Source organism: Rhincodon typus, chromosome 30 (genome assembly GCF_021869965.1).
Source record: "Rhincodon typus isolate 14 chromosome 30, sRhiTyp1.1, whole genome shotgun sequence".
Classification (NCBI taxonomy): domain Eukaryota; kingdom Metazoa; phylum Chordata; class Chondrichthyes; order Orectolobiformes; family Rhincodontidae; genus Rhincodon; species Rhincodon typus.
This window is the reverse complement of record NC_063361.1, coordinates 19585-37555: the sequence shown is the minus strand read 5'-3', so window position 1 is coordinate 37555 and position 17971 is coordinate 19585. Positions and strand designations below refer to the sequence as shown.

The 17971-nt window shown below is 39.9% G+C and overlaps 1 protein-coding gene across 9 annotated transcripts in view; it reads left to right on the top strand.

The window, feature by feature from the left end:
* Positions 1 to 17580, top strand: part of LOC109937392 (corticotropin-releasing factor receptor 1-like) — a 303154-nt gene extending 285574 nt beyond the window's left edge. For 6 of the 9 annotated variants that reach the window (XM_048614775.1, XM_048614777.1, XM_048614773.1 and 3 more), the window contains 2 exons: positions 151 to 192; positions 15367 to 16483. In XM_048614775.1, coding sequence (XP_048470732.1) covers positions 151 to 192; positions 15367 to 15507 — 183 coding nt within the window. In that variant the 3' untranslated portion in view covers positions 15508 to 16483. Of the gene's footprint in view, positions 1 to 150; positions 193 to 15366 lie in introns of all 9 variants that reach the window. The other 3 variants (XM_048614772.1, XM_048614774.1, XM_048614771.1) reach the window with 2 other exon arrangements.
* Positions 17581 to 17971: the final 391 nt, after the last annotated feature.

Genomic DNA, 17971 nt, shown 5'->3' with positions numbered 1-17971 from the left:
CTACAACAGCTACATATAACTACTTGTCTAATTTCTTGGTGTACCTGAAACTTGTTCAATTCCTGCAGTGAAGGGGAAATGATCTATACGGATCTATAATGTTGAATTCCATGTTTGATGATTCTTAAAATGTCTCTTCTCTCCTTACAGGGCTTCTTTGTCTCCATCTTTTACTGTTTCTTGAATGGTGAGGTAAGCAAATGAAATCCCTGCTTCAATAGGGCAGTGCTGCTTTGGCTGATGAAGAATTCACAGAGTTCATTCTCACCATCACTGACAGCTTAAGTAACACAGACCCCAAGCCAATTTCCATCTGAAGCTCCCAGGTCCTTCACCTTCCTCTCCACTCAAGTATTTTGTCACCCCTGTGAATAAGTTGTTCTTTCCCTGTCTAATATACCCATGATTACTGATGAACTTCCCATTGTTTTTAACACGTTGACACTTAACCCACTTATATCACTCAATGCATCAGTTCTTTGCAATGCATACAAAGTGCTCTCCTAAAGCTATTGCTCTGTTCTGATCAGCTGAAGCATAATGTCTGTACAACAATTATTTATCCAAGCATCTGAATATGTCAAGGACACCCCATTCTGTCCTGTGTCCCTCACCTCTGATCTCACACTTCTACAACATTCCCTGCTAAATTTGCTGTCCTTAAATCACTCTTCAATTAGATTCCAGCCTATAAGTCACATCCAGGAATATGTTAATTAATTTATAAACCACTCAAACATCTCAACTAGATTGAAGTCTATATGCCACACTCTTAATTTATCTTAATGCATCTTAATTTTAATTTTAAAAACTCAGTAACCCTTGATTAGATTCCGGCATCTAATAAATAATATGTCATAACGTTCTAACCTGTAACTTCCTGCTGGCCCTTTGAAACTTGCCACTTGAGAACTCATCCCTTTCATCTTGCCCTGCTTGAAGAAAATGTACTAAATCAAATGAAGAAAGAGCATTAACTCATCAGTGCCCAACCTCAAACACTGTCATTCAAACACCTCAAACGACTTTTCATTCAGAGCATATGACTGTACTTTTAACTTAGCTGCACTGCTTCTGTACAATATTCCTGACCTTCAATGATGTACACAACTTGACAACCCTTTCCAGACTATGCAAGGCCTCTGAAGCATAATAAACCCAATTCCTCAGAACACCCAGCAGCATATGTCTGCACCCAATGATCTTTCCATTGTGCAGTTCATTGACGAAGCAAGTGCTCACTTGCAATACTTTCATGGCTGATTTGAAATAGGATGTCAAATCCAGTTACAATTTGCAACCACATGCATCTTCACTGGCAGGCATATTGCAACTTGATGATAGCTCTGAGATATTTTTCAAGTGAGTGCTTTGGCCCTTATTAAAATGAATAGCTGCACTGAGTCATAGTCCAATTTTACCTTTACAAATTGATCTTTTATTAAAACATTGATGATCAGATTGGTATTTCCTTGAACACTTTCCTGAAAACTCCATTGTTAGATCTTATTCCACATGATATAAATATCACATGAATACAAAGAGAAAGTGCTGGAAATATTCATCAGATCAAGCAACAATGGTGAGTGAAATGAAGATAACTGGTGAAATTTTGCATGACTATGAGTGGTGTGAGTTTTGATACATGACACACCAGCAGCATTACTGGGAAAAAGGGGAGCTAGCTGTTCCATTAAGATGGGCTCCACTTAAACTGGGCTTAATTCAGTGTCCCAGCAAGTTGTATAATATGACTATGAATAAGACTTTAAACTAACTGAGATTTGAGTGCAGAAAATTTAGAACTTCAAAGTGAAAAGTTAAGGTAAGAAAGGTAAGAATGACTTTGGTAAAGAGAAATAGTGTGGGACTTGAAGGCACTGAGAGTTTCACGGTTACTGTGCTTGAGTAAATAAGGTCCATACAAAGTTAGTGATAAAATACAATTAAAGTCTCTTTAGAATGAAGCATTACAAAAAAAAAGACAAATTAATGATGCAAATAGAGATAAATGGATTTGATAAAATTGCTATGACAACAGCATGGAAATAAGGTGACTAATGTTAAGTAATAAATATTCCAGAGTACACATCTGTTTAAAAAGCCACAGAGAAAGAAGAAGAATAGCTATGAAAATAAAGTTGACATAAGGATGTGTGGGACGGAAGGATTTTGGTTAAGACAATCTGTACGTAAAATCAGTCAGGATGAATGTTACGAACTACAGGGACAAAAAACCCTGGTAACAATTTGTTGTCAGATGGTGGGAATTCTGTGTTGAGTAACACACTTCCTGACTTTACAAATTCATCCATGACAATATATAAGCCAGGAGGGGGATCATTTTTATTCTTTCATGGAATATTGCCGACTGAGTCAGCTCATCCCCAATAATCTGGATAAAATGGTGAGAGTAGCTTCTTGAATTGCTGCAGCTGGGGGTGGGGGGAGGGGCAGATACATACAGTGATATTAAGAGGGAATTTCAGGATTTTGACCTACTGACACTGAAGGAAGGGTAGTATGCTTCCAAGTCTGGATAATGATTGGGTTGAAGGGGAGCTGCTGGTGTTCCCTCGTTTCTGCTGTCTTTGCCCATCTGGATGGTAATGTATGTGAGTTTGGAAGGTACTGACTAAGGATCTTTGGTGAATTCCTCCAGTGCATCTTGTAGTTGGTACATACTGCTGCTTCTGAGTGTCGGTGATGGAAGGAATGACTGTTCATGGATGTGGTGCCAATCAAGCAGTGGATTTGACCTGAATGGTGTCAAACATCTCGAGTGTTGTTGGGACTGCACTCATCCAGGCAAGAGGGAGGCATTCCATCACACTCCTGACTTGTACCTTGTACATAGTAGACAAGTTCTGGGGAATCAAGAGATGCGTTTTCTCTTCCTGCAAAATTCTCTTTGCAGTGTTCAGTAATGGTAGCTCCTTTGAATGTCAGTTGGTTAGAATGGCTCTCATTGGAAATGCTCATTGCCTAACATTTGTGTATTGCTAATGTTTCTTGCCACTGTTCAGCCAAAGTCTGAACATTTTCAAAGTCTTGCTGCATTCGGAAGTGGACTGCTTCAGTATCTGAGGAGTCATGAATGGTGCTGAACATCGTGCGAACATCAACAAACCTCCCTAATTCTGACCTTATGATGGAGGGAAGGTCATTGATCAAGCAATTAAAGATGATTGGTCCTGGGCACGGCCCTGAGGAACTCCTACAGAGATGTTCAGGAGCTGAAATGATTGATTTGCAACAGCCACAATCATTTTCATTTGGCTCCAACCAATGGAGAGTTTATCCCCTAATTCACATTGAATCCAGTTTTGCTAGGTTTCCTTGATGCCACATTCAGTCAAATGTGACCTTGATGTCAAGGGCCATCACTCCTGCATCATCTGAAATTCAGCACTTTTGAACAAAGTCTGTAATGAGCTCAGGAATTGAGTGATCCTGGTGGAATCCAAACTGAGCATCAGTGACAGGTTATTTCTGAGCAGCTGCTGAGCAGGACATATCTGGCCAATTTTCCACATTGTTGAATAGATGCCAGTGTTGTCACTGGACTGAAACAGCTTGGATAGGGTTGTGGCAAATTCTGGAACACAGATCTTCAGTGCTATTGCTCGAATATTGTCAGGGCCCATAACCTTTACAGTATTCATTGCCTCAAGCATTTTCATGATATTTAAAGTTTGGGCAAAGATCTGTAGCCTGGGTTGTGGATGAGGTTGTTGACTTGCTTGCTGAGCTGGCTTGTTTATGTTCAGACATTTTGTCACCATGCTAGGTAACATCAGTGGAGCCTCCAATGAAGCGATGTTATTCCACTCCACTTGGAATTTATACTGTCCGGTCCGTTACAGTGAGTACTGTCATTTCCAGTTTTGATCCGTATGGGTTTATATATGGGGTCCAATTTTATATGTTTGTTGATTGCATTACAGGTTGAGAACCATACCGCTAGGAATTCCCACGTGTGTCTATGTTTGGCTTGGGCTACTATGGTTACTTTGTCCCAGTTAATCTGATGGCCTTCATTGTCTGAATGTACAGATATTAAGGAGAGTTCATCGTGCCGTTTTGCTGCTAGCTGATGTTCGTGTGATGTGGTAAATGTGTTAGATCGTACTATGTCCTCCTGTTGTTTTCTGTTACATAGGCATCTGTGGATGAAGTTGTGGGGATATCCATTTAAGGCAAAAGGATCTTGTATAAGAAGAACGCTTATACAAGATCCTGGCAACACACCAGAACTACACAGGAAAGAGGAAGAGCACTATACAAAATCTTCGCTATTAACGGATTTCCCCGCAGCTTCATCCTCAGGTGCCTACTAAATAGGCAACAACAGGAGGACACAGTACGCCCTAACACACTGGCCACACTGCCCTACATCAAGAACGTATCAGAACTGACGATGAGACTCCTACGACCACTAGGAATCATGGTAGCACACAAGCCCTCAGCCACTCTACGACCAACACTCTCAAGGATTAAAGACCCCATTCCCACAACATGCAGAACCAACATAGTTTACAAAATACCCTGCAATGACTACCACAAACATTACATCGGACAGACAGGAAGGAAACTAGCCATAAGAATACACGAACATCAGCTAGCAGCAAAACAGCATGATGAACTTTCCTTAATATTGGTACATTCAAACAATGAAGGCCATCAATTTAACTGGGACAAAGTAACCATAGTAGCCCAAGCCAAACATAGGCACGCACAGGAATTCCTAGACACATGGTTCTTCCTCCATACTTCAATCAACAAACATATAGAATTGGACCCCATATACAAACCCATACAGATCAAAATCGGAAATGACAGTACTCACTATAACAGACCGGACAGTATAAATTCCAAGCGGAGTAGAACAACATCACTTCATCGGAGTCTCCACTGATTATGTCACCTAGCATGGTGACAAACGTCTGAACAAAAACAAGCCAGCTCGGCGAGCAAGTAAACAATCTCATTTTCGTGATATCATTTCGTGAATTGAATTACCATCTGTGATGTTGGGGACCTGACAAGGAGGCCAAGAAGGGCGGCATAGTGGCTCAGTGGTTAGTACTGCTGCCTCACAGCGCCAGGGACCCGGGTTCAATTGCACCCTTGGGCGACTGTCTGTGTGGAGTTTGCACATTCTCCCCGTGTCTGCGTGGGTTTCCTCCAGGTATTCCAGTTTCCTCCCACTGAGCAAAGATGTGCAGGTTAGGTAGATTGGCCATGCTAAATTGCCCATAGTGTTCAGGGATGTGTAGCTTAGGTGGGTTATAGGGGGATGGGTCTGGGTGGGATATTCCAAGGGTCGGTGTGGACTTGTTGGGCCAAAGGGCCTGTTTCCACACTGTAGGGATTCTACGACGATGTCTTTGAATCCAGTCGGCACTTCTGACTGAAGGTTGTTGTCAATGCTGCAACCTTATCTTTTGCACTTAGGTGCTGGATTCCCCCATCATTGAGGATTTGTGGAGCCTCTTCCTCCAGCAAGTTGTTTAATTGTCCAGCATCATTCCCAACTGGTTGTGGCAGGACTACAGAGCTTAGAACATGGAACATGGAACATAGGACAGTGTAGCTCAGGAACATGATCTTTGACCTACTCTCTGTACCGACTATGATGCCTCTCTAAACTATTTCCATTCCACGCCTGTTCATGTGACTTTTTACATGACTCTCAAATATTGCTATCATATCTGTTTCTACCATGTTCCCTGGCACCATGTCCCAGGCACCTACCAGCTCTGTAAAATAACTTTCCTCACACATTTCCTTTAAACTCATCCCCTCTCACCTTAAAGCACCTTAAACCTGTGCTTCCTAGTATTTGACATTTTCACCTAAGGAAAAAGACCCTGACTATCCACCCTAACCATGCCACTCAAAATTTTACATATTTCTATCAGTTCACCCCTCAGCCGCTCTAGCAAAAATAATTCAAGTTTTCTCAACCTCTCCTTACAGCTAACACACTCCAAACCAGGGGCAATATTCTGGTAAACCTCTTCTGCGCCCTCTCCATGGCCTCCACATCCTTCCTATAGCATGGTGACCAGAACTGCACACAGTACTCCAAACGTGGCCGAGCTAAAGTTTTATACACCTGCAAAATTGCTTGCCAGTTTTCATAATCAATGCAGCCATGCCAGACACTTTCTTTACCACTTTATGGTAGTTAGCACTGCTGCCTGACAGCGCCAGGGTTCTGAGTTCGATTCCACCCTCAGGCAACTGTGTGGAGTTTCCACATTCTACCTGTGTCTGCATGGATTTCTTCCAAGTGCTCCCTTCATCCCACAGTCCAAAGATGTGCAGATTAGGTGGATTGCCCAGGCTAAATTGTCTATAGAGTCCAGGGATGTACAGGCTAGATGGATTAACCATGGAAAATGCAAGGTTACAGGGATAAGCTAGGGTGGTGTGTCTAGGAGAGATGCTATTCGGACAGGCGGACTCGATGGGCCAAATGGCCTGCTTCCCCACTGTAAAGATTCTATGATTATCCACTTGTATTGCCACTTTCAGGGGGCTGTGGACTTGCACACCAAGATCCCTTTCTATATCAGTGCTCCTAAGAGTCCTGCCATTTCCTTCCCTTACATTTGACCTCCCAAAAGGCATTGCACACTTGTTCAGATTAAACTCCATCTGCCATTTCTCCACATAACTTTCCAACTAACCTATATCCTGCTGTATCCTTTGACCTCAATATCTACAACTCCACCAATTTTTATGTCATCTGAATCAGACCATCCACATTTTCAACCAAGCCATTTCTAGAAATTGCAAACAACATCCTCCAGTCAGAAAAACATCTCTCTACAACTACCCTTGTCTTTTATGACCAAGCCAACTTTGTATCAAACTTATCAACGCACCATAGATTTTACATGGGACTTAATCTTCTGGACCAGGCTACCATGAGGGACCTTGTCAAATGTTATAGTAAATTCCATGTTCTCAACATCCACTGCCCTCATAAATCATCTTCATCACTTCCTCAAAAAACTCCATCAAGTTTCTGAGACAATTGTAAAGCCATGCTGAGTATCCCTATAAATCTATTTTTTTCCAAATGTGAGTAAATCCTGCCCCTAAGAATCTTCTCCAAATAATTTCCCTACCACTGATGTAAGACTCACCAACCTGTAATTTTCTAGATTATCCCAGTTGCTCTACAAAGGAACAATATTGGCTATTGATCAGTCATCTGGGACCTCGCTTTGTGGCTAAAGAGGATACAAAGATCTCTGTAAAGGCACAGCAATCTCCTCGCATGCCTCCTTCATTATAGATAGATCCCATCTGGCCTAGAGATCCGCCTACCATAATGTTTTTCAAGCTATCAAGCACCTCCTCCTTAATATCGACACACCCTAGAATATCAACATTCCCCTCTCTAATCTTACCATCATCCTTGTGGAATACTGATGCAAAGTAGTTATTAAGGACATCATCGACTTCATCTTGTTCTGCACTTAAATTCTCTCATTTGTCCCTGAGTGAACATACTGTGACAATACTATGCCTTTAAGAGGTGTATTTTGTCCTGGTTTTTTGAAGAGAGGTTTTGAGCCAGAGGTGATGAGCTGTCACTTTGAAGCCAATGAAATAAGCAGCTTGTGAGAGTGTGTTTTTTAAGTTACAATAATAGAGGCAGCATTAATGGGTGGAGTCAGGCTCCCACAGAGTCTGGGTTTTAGCTTAGGTTTCAGTTGTGGAGGTTTTGAAGTTGGCTGTGGAAGCTGTATATATCTGTTGGCCACAGCAGAAAGCTGGAATTCTCTGTCTCCTTCAATTTCTCTTGGTGTTCATTTCTCCTGGACTAGAAAAAAAGAAGTCACATGTGGGACAATCCATTTTATTGAATTTGCCTCTGCCAAGGATGTGTTTATGGGATGTTACTATTTTGGAACAGCTGCTATTTAGTAGGTAAATAATCTATTATTCTGTTAAGTTTTCCAATACAGTTAAAGTTACAGCAATTATTTGATCTTTTGTTTGTATTTTAAACAAATGTAGTGTAAGAACAAAGTGTGTTTTGCTTAAAGCCTGGTAGTGTGACCAACTGAATCACTTCTGGAAGGCAGCGCCTTACACTTGCTTGTAAATAAAAGTTAGGGTATGTGCTATTTCCTTGATGTATTTTGAAGGGGTTTGGTCTGATCCATAACAATCTGGGGGCTCTTGTTGGGATCAACATGTCTAATTCCAGTTTGGGTTGAGGATTTTTGGACTCAAAGACAGTCGGTGGTGACTGTTGGTGTTATTTCTTCAGATGTTGCATTTGGTTGGTTTAAACAGGGGTGTACCTTGTGAGATAATGGCTCTTCCAGTCACTAAGAGTTTTCTGGGGGGGTGTATTAAGTCACTTCAAAAGTGAGCAAGGCAAAATGTTCGGAACTGGCAAGCAAGCTAAGGTTGGAATTGCCTGTGTCTGTGAGGAAATGGGAAAAATTTAGCAAAGCTCAACATTTGTGATTACCAGGAATACAGTTGGAATCTAAACTGAAAGAACTGCAGATCCTGTAAATTAGGAACAAAAACAGTAGTTGCTGGAATAACTCAGCAGGTCTGGTCGCATCTGTGAAGAAAAATTAGAGTTAATGTTTCGGGTCCGTCTGACCCTTTAGCAGAACATACATTCAGAATCATTGGAAATGGCTAAAATTCAATTGCAAATGAAGCAGCTTGAATTTGAAGCAATGGCATGGGAAAAAGGAAGAGAAAAGGAAATGAAACGGTTTGAATTACGATTAAAAGCAGAGGAGAAAGCAAAGGAAAGAATAGAAACAGAAAAAAGTGTGGATGCTGTAAATCAGGAACAAAAACAAAGTGGCTGGAAAAGCTCAGCAGGTCTGGCAGCATCTGTGAGGGAAAAGACAGAGTTAACGTTTCGGGTCCGGTGACCCTTCCTCAGAACTGGAAAGAATAGCCCTGGTAGAACAAAAAGAGAAGGAAAGAATGTCCCAAACAGAATGAAAATAAAAAGAAAGGATGACCCGAGCCAAGGAAAGGGAGAAAGAGAGAGAAGAAAGGGAGACAGAAAGAGGTTTGAATTTCAGAAGTTGACAATGAAAGAAGAAAGCTGACTTAAAATTGTGAAGGTAGAAGGCAGGAATAGTGATGGGGACAGTGATGAAGAGCCTGGTGGGGGTCTGTTTAAATATGTCCAAGCATTACCAAAGTTTCATGATAAGGACATAGAAGCCTTTTTTTTTACATTTGAGAAAGTGGTTAAACAAATGAAATGGCCAGCAACTATGTGGGTATTGTTGATTCAAATAAAATTGGTAGGTAGAGCTCGTGAGGTATTTGCGTTACTATCAGAAGAGGTATCCAAGGAGTATAATGAAGTGAAAAAAGCCATCTTAAATGCATACGAACTAGTGTCAGAAACCTACAGATGATATTTTAGGAATTTAAGAAGGTAACCTGGTTAGACCTACCTAGAGTTTAAAAGGATCAAACAATGTAACATTGATAGGTAGATAAGGGCATTGAAAATAGATCAGACAGACATCAGATACTTTTAGAGAGACGGTTATTTTGAAGGAGTTCAAAAATTCACTTCCTGAGATTGTGCAAAATCATGGAGGAGCAGAGGGTTCGTAACTCATCATCGTCTGCAATTTCTGCTGCTAATCTTGTAGGATTGAATTAGTTCACAAATCAAAGTTTGGCTTCCAACATAAATTTCAGTCTGTGAGGGATAGAAATTGGAGGAAAAAAAGACATCATCAGGTAGTAAAGGCAAAGGAGATCTCACTGGAGACAGTAGAGATAATTTACTACAGGTTAAAAAGCATGACCTGTGAGGCGGGAAGGTGAAGTAAAAAATCTCAGGTTTTTTCACTGTAATAAAGTAATAATATGTGCACATGAAGTTGCAATGTCAGTGGTTTGAGAAGAACACTGGGAAAACAGATGTGGTTAAACAGGATAAGCCAATGGGGTTTATTGAAGTTGTATAGGAGATCCCAGTGGAAGCTAAAGAGCTGCAAAAGAAAAGAGTCAGTGTTCAGTTAATAAGAAAGTACCAAATCTCTTTAAGTTTACCCGTGTGGGTAAGGTTTATTCATGTGTACCAGGAGGAGTAGATAAAGAAATTAACATTTTAAGAGATACAGGAGCAAGTCAATCTTTGATGGTGAGAGATAAGGAGGTATGTACTTTGAAAGCTGTATTGTCAGAAAATGTGGTAATATGTAGAATTCATGGTGAGAAAAGTAGTGTTCCATTGTTTAAGGTGAGGTTGGAGACTCTGGTGAAAGCTGGTGGTAGGAGTAACAGAGAAATTCTCTGTTCCAGAGATACAGTTTATCCTCAGGTATGATATAGCTGGATCACAGATGAAAGTGATTGAAAAACCAATAGAAAATCAAACAACTGAGGTGTTACAGGAAGTATATCATGGGATTTTTCCTGACTGTTCGGTAACAAGGTCACAAAGTCACAAGTTGAAACAGGAGGAGAAATCAAAGAATAAAGATAAGGAAGTTGAAGTTCAATTATCAGAAACTATGCTTGATCAAATGGATAAGAAAAAATGAACAAGAACAGGTGGAGGACAAAGTGGGTATTTTTAATTCAGAGACTTAATTGAATTACAATAAAAAGATGAAAAAATAAAGCCGTGTATCAAACAGCACAGACAGAAGAAAAATTTCAGTGTATCCCAGTATGTTACTACCTTAAAAATGAAGTCTTGATGAGGAAATGGAGACCATTACATATTCAAACAGAAGAAAAATGAGCAGGGGTTCAACACGGTGGCTCAGTGGTTAGCACTGCTGCCTCACAGCACCAGGGACCTGGGTTCGATTCCACCCTTGGGCGACTGTGTGTGTGGAGTTTGCACATTCTCCCCACGTCTGCGTGGGTTTCCTCCAGGTACTCCAGTTTCCTCCCACTGTCCAAAGATGTGCAGGCTAGGTGGATTGGCCATGCTAAATTGCCCGTAGTGTTCAGGGATGTGTAGATTAGATTATAGGGGGATGGGTCTGGGTAGGATGCTCTAAGGGATGGTGTGGACTTGTTGGGCTGAAGGGCCTGTTTCCACACTGTAGGGATTCTATGATCTATGATCTTCTAAGTTATAGAAAGGAAATGTTGTTGGTAGCTCATGAGTTATCAGTAGAGGTCATTTGAGAGTAAGGAAAACTCAAGCCAAAATACAAAATGATTTTTAATGGTCTAGACTGCAAAATGATATGGTTAAATTTTGCTGGACATGTCACGTAAGATAGTTGGAAAACTTCAGGCACTTCTAAAAACAGCATCCTTCATACCGCTTCCAGAATTTGAGGAACCTTTTAGAAGAGTCTTAATTGACTGTGCGGGATCCTCCCTAAAACAAAAAAATGGGAATCGATATTTGTTGACCATAATGGATGTGTCTACTAGATTTCCAGTGGCCATTCCATTATGCAATATCACGGTGCAAAGGATTGTAGAAAAGTTACTCAAATTTTGTACTAGATACGACTACCCACAGAGATACAATCAGATCAATGGTCACATTTTACATCAAAATTATTCAAGGTCATCAAAATTATTCAAGGAAGTTATCGATAGCTTAGGAATAAAACAATTTAAATCAATTGCATACCATCCAGAATCGCAAGGAACATTAGAACGGTGGCATCAAACATTAAACTTTAAACCATGTTGAGAGCTTATAGTCAAGACTATCCAGAGGATTGGGATACAGGAATTCCATTTGTCCTTTTTGCAATTAGGGATGCGACTAATGAATCAACTAAATTTAGTCAGTTTGAATTAGTTTTTGGACATGAGGTGAGAGGACCACTGAATTTAATTAAGGAAAATTGGTTCAGAGACTACATATTTAGATGATGTGTCAAATTTTAGAGAAAGATTAAATAGAATAGGTGAGTTGGCTAGACAATATTTGAATATAGCACAGTATATGATGAAACATGAAGCAGACAAATAATCAAAAATTAATACTTTCGCTTGAGGAGATAAAATGTTAGTTAGGCACCAGTGATAGGTGAATCTTTAAAAGCATGGTTTAGTGGACCTTATCAAATTGAAAGGAAATTGAGCAAGGTAAATTATTTGATAGGAATGCCAGACAGAAGGAAAACCCACAGATGCTGCTTGGCCTGCTGTGTTCATCCAGCCCTGCACCTTGTTGTCTCGAAAACCCACAGAATGTGTGTTGTGAATATGGTCAAGCAGTATATGGATAGGGATGAAAAGCAAAAGGAGAATGTAGTAGTTGTTACAACTCAAGAGTGAAAAGCCAAATCAAGATAAATTTGCATTTGATATTCCTCAAATTAAATTAGGTGATGAGGAAGTTTTCATAAATTGGGATGAATTTTCTAGAGGAAAATCGAAATGATCTGAAAGAGTTATTACAATCACATGGAGTGATATGTTGGAATATGCTGGGAAGCACTAACTTGATTATGCATGGTGTAGCTATAGGAAATGCTGTTCCAATTAAGCAACGTCCTTATAGAATTAACAGAAACAGAAATTGCTGGAAAAGCTCAGCAGGTCTGGCAAGAAGTGTGGAGAGAAATCAAGTTAACATTTCTGGTTCAGTGTCTCTTCTTCAGAGACAATATTTTCAAAGTGATTTGCAGTGAGTGGAGCTCACCCAAGGTGATAGTTCTAAAACCAGATGGTAACCAGCGAGTGTGTGTTGATTACCTCAAAGTCAATGCAGCTACAAAATCTGATTCTTCCACAGCTGGAACACTGTGTTAGGAAGGTGGGACAAACAAGTTATATTTCTAAGTTGAACTTTGTCAGAGAAGACTTGCAAGTACCCTTATCTGAAAGAGCAAAGGAAATTTCGGTTTTTGTGACACTGAATGGACTTTGCAAGTTTAAAGTTATGCTATTTGATATGAAAAATGCACTAGCTACATTTCAAAAACTAACTAGTAAGGTAATTTTGGGATTACCCAATTGTGTGGTGTACAAATTGATTTTTAGTCACACATAGAAAGAACATTTGGAGTATCCATTGGAATTGGTCGATTGATTTCAGAAGGCAGGCTTGGTGAAAAACCAGGCTAACGATGAGGGGCAGATGGCCTCATAGGCTGTGAAAACAAAGATTTTTGGGGAGTTTCCCATATCATTGACAAAGAGAGAAGTACTATGATTCCAGGCACTGAGTGGTTTCTGTTGGAAATTTATACCAAATTATAGCAGTGTGGTTGCTCCACTGACTGGTCTGTTGAAGAAGTGCAGAACATTGCTTGGGTCTCTGGAAAAATGGAGATAGAACCACTGGGCCATCTGCTGCTGTTATCCTTTTCAGTGGTAAAGGAAGTGGTGTGGAAGTTACTGTTGAAGGATCACTGTTGAGTTGCTCCAGTACATCTGGTAGATGATACGCACTGCTGCTGCTGTTCATTGTTGATGGAGTAATGTCAAAGTTAGTGTGTTGGGGTGCCAATTAAGCATGCTGCTTTGTTCTGGATGATGTTGAGTTTCTTTAGTGTTGTTGCAGCTCTGCCACACTGGCAAAAGGCCTGATTTGTGTCCTGCTTGTTCTGGACAGGCTTTGTTGAGTCAAGAGGTAATTTTCTTGCTGCAGAACTGCAAGACTTGGATCATGTCTTGTAGCCACATTATTTAGATGTCTTGTTCCATTCAACTTCTGGCAATAGTAATGCCCAGGATGTTAACAATAGGGAATTTAGCGATCATATTGCCATTGAATGTCAAGGAGAGATTGCTAGTCTCATTTGTGTGGTGCAAATGTTAACCGCCACTCATCAACCCAAGCTTGGATGTTGTCGAGGTCTTGCTACATTTGGATGTGGTATTGATGTTGATGGTGGTATCTTTAGATATGATTGTTGCTTGACTAGTCTACAGGATATCTCTCTCAGTTTTGGAGCTAGCACATAGATGTTAGTAAGAAAGACTTTGCAGGATCAACATGGTTTGCCATTGTCCTTTTCAGTGCTGAGGTCAATGTCAGGTTGTCTTTCTGATTTCAGTCCATTTTTTCCTGATCTTCAAAGCTATTAGTTATAACTGAAAGATTACTAGGCCATTTCAGGGGACATTTAAGAGTCAACCTCATTGCTATGAGTCTGGAATCATATAAAGTCAGGTAGATTTCTTTCCCTAAAAACATCACTGAACCAGATGGGCATTAACAATGGTCTCACAGTCATCATTAGACCACCACTAGGAAATGTTAAAGAATATGTAAGTAGAAGTTTCCTCATGTGGGAAAATCTAGAACGAGAGAGGTTTAGGATAAGGAGTAGCAGATTTAAAACAGAGATGAGGAGAAATTACTTCTCTCAAAGGGGGTGGTGCATCATGACACCAGAGTACTATATGGATGCTGGGACGTTGAGCAAATTTAAGGAGAAGATTGACGGATTTTTAATTAGTAATACATTGATGGGTTCTGGGGAGCAGATAGGAAATTTGGAGTTGAGGCTGAGATGAGATCAGTCATGACTCTATCAAATGATGGAGCATGCCTGAGGGACAGAATTGCCTCTGCCTGCTCCTAGTTATTATTAGATTTTAGATTTATTGAATTCAAATTTCATCATCTGCCATGGTGGAATTTGCACACATGCAGCCAGAGCATGGGCTTTTGAATTACTATCCCAGGACTAGAAGTGTTCTCAAATCACATGGATACTTTGACAACACTCAAAACGCTCAATAACATCCAAGACAAATCAATCTCCTACTTTAATCATTCACTTCACCAATAACAGCAGTGTATACCATTAACAGTGGTAGGAATTTGAAATGGGTTATTTGACATTTTGACAGCAATTTTAAAACTTCTATCATCTCAAACAATAAGAGCTGGAAAAAATGGAAATCATCACATTTCAGTTCTTTTTCAAGGCAGACCATTCCGACTTGGAACTATGACATGGTTCCTTCACTGATATTGCATCAAAAAATCCTGGAACTCCTGATACACTGACTGCACCGGTTCAAGAAGGCAGCTCACTACCGTGTTCTCAGGGACAAGAAGATATGGGTTAAAAGAAACCCAAATATGAGTCCTTACTTCCTTTTTTTAAGAAAAGCCTTTGATCCAAAAAAAGATTAGATTTCAATAATAATCAGTTTTTCATTCTGTTTCCTGGGTGTGGAACAGATTCTCAATAATATGCGAGAGAGAAACAAGAAGATTATATTTGGGGGCCAAATATTTATCTAATTGAGGCTTGCTCCAGTTGTGCCAGTAAGGTAATAACTAAATAGGGATGCTGCATGGAATAATTTCACAGGATTGTATAATCTACCATCAATGAAGGTTTAAGGATGAAAAGCACCTGTTCAATTGTTTAATGTCAATGTATCCTCTCACAGGTTCGTTCAGCTGTGAGAAAAAGATGGCATCGTTGGCAAGACAATCACTGGATCCAGACTCGGGTTGCCAGGGCAATGTCCATTCCAACATCTCCCACTAGGGTCAGTTTTCAGAGCATCAAGCAGACAACAGCTGTGTAAACACATAGAACTGGAACAAGCTGATGCTGGCTCACTGTGTTCCTCCAGCTGACCTTCAGTACATGTTGGCCTTCATCAAACTGACCCAGACATTCTCTGCTTGTCTATCAAACTGACCTGGGCTCAGTCCATTACATCAACTCCTTGGTGACATTACTTAGTATTTAACTCCGCAATAATTGTTGAAGGATACAAGCAACAAAAATATATGAACATTAGCAGATTCATAACTAAGTGGAATGGAGTCTAATTAATTTCAAATTTCAACTTTCAGGTCCCTGTAGCAAAATTGACCATTTTACTTTTCCCCAGCCACAAAATTCTTTACTGGAAGCAGTTGTCTCTCTTGTACACCAAGCTTGTAAAGTGCTGTTAAGTGTAATAACATCATGGTAGAGATTAAAGTGGCTTAACTTATCTGTAATATATGTATAATGTGCAGTGTCAGTTATACGTTGCCACTTTGATAATCAGTGTACTTTGTGGCATTTAGAGGCCCTGACAAAAAGCACACAGTAGATAGAGCAATCAAAATCTATGGAGTAATTTCAACAATATTGTGTCATTAATCAAATAACTAGTGTGGAGTTCTAATGCTGAATACCGTTGTATGACACTAAAGAAAGTTGACAGGCCTAATCTGTCACTTGGGAAGGTTCATAGCTGCAAATCTCTCCATCAGGTAGTACAAGACAAACACAAGTATCTTTTCCCAGTTTCTTTCATAGTTTATCAACAGCTTGTTTTCTGTCATCCACCACCGAATTTGGTTGTACCCACTCAGAATGATAGAACGCTAAATCAAAAAGCCCGTGATTTATCAATGAATATCACTTTTACATTTCAAAAGAGTAAAACCTATTTTCAGAAGATATTATTTTCAAAGTGAATGCGTTCCAGCTGAATCGCTGTTCAAACTGGTTCTGTGTTCCATTTGAGTCTGTGTCCAGTAGATTTACTATTCTGGTTGATTATGTGATCCACTTGACTAGTGTTTTATTGATACTATGATAAAGTTGATTCCATTTTCCAGCTGAATCTGTTCTGTAGATATTTTGTTCTCATTTGTTTCATATAGTTGTTTCTGTTGACTAGCTTATTCTGTTTCCAAATGATTCTGTGTTTTAGTAAATTCTGTGCCATAGTTAAATTTGTCCAATGAATTCTCAGTTTTTCTTTAACAGGGTGATCTGGTTGATCTTGTGTTCCATGTGATCCTGAGGAAGTTGATTTTTAGCTTCAGTTGATTGAGTGTTTTCAATGTCCAATGTTCCAGTTGATTGTCATTCTGAACTAGCCTCTCTGTCTAAGACTTCATTCTAGCAGCAGAGAATTCAAACTTTCAGTTCCAGCAGCCAGAAAAAACCTACACAACTAGCTGAAAGCAAAACTAAAACCCTTTAGGGCTGACCCCATCCACTCATGCTTCTCTTGTCTTACCTAAAAAAAAAGTCACCTAGGAAGAACTCAAACTTTTTATCACCTGTCTGTATGAAAAAGACATTTCGGCATCCAGTGACAACACCCCTCTACAAGAGAAATAGGACAAAACACATCTGTTAATGGTCAATATCATCATAATTCTTCCAACCAAAGGGCGCAACCTCATACCACACTGTATTCAATGTACCACTTCTTTGCCCACTCTCCTAGCCTGTCCAAATCCTTCTGCAGCCTCCCCACATCATGAACACTTCCTGTTCCTCCCCCTATCTTTGAGTCATCTTTCTCCATGTCTATCCAGACTTCAGGTATGTTCTATTTTCTTCAAATGTTGACTGAAAAGAGCTCTCATTTGGGGAAAAAATGATGCCTTTTTCCAGTTTTCTGCACTTCAATAATTTCAAAATATTTCAATTTTTGCTTCTTTAAACCATTCCAGCGCTTGGCAGTTTCCAAATGCAGTACAGTAAAAGTGGATACTCTGCAATTGATGCAAAGAAAATTCTATTTAAACAGGGGATTATGGTAGTGGAATTTTCATTGGTGTAATCTTGGAACTTATGGAAATCAATTTGGTGTATCATACTCCCTTTTCAACAGCTCCAATAAAGCCATGTACCACTGCGCCAGAATGGTTCTTGCTGTCCCTTTGTTTGGAGAATCATGATAGCTTATTTTAATTCACCTAAACAACTCAGGACATCATGGCAATCATTTCTGTGTATAACACCCCAAATTAGAAAGCTCCAGTAGGACTGCACACAAAACATGCCACAAACACACATACACATGTACACACACACGCACACACACAAAACTCAGTCACTTACAGTAGATATCCTTGTATACATTAAAGCAGCACTACTTGGTCAAAATATATTTTGAACTTAAAATTAATCACTCCATGGTTGTTATTTTATGGTTGTAAATGATGTGTAAGGGGATGGTTATTTAGAAAGGTAACTATTGTTATGGACCAGGCCAGACCCTCTCAAAATATTTTAAAAAGGTAGCCGAACTT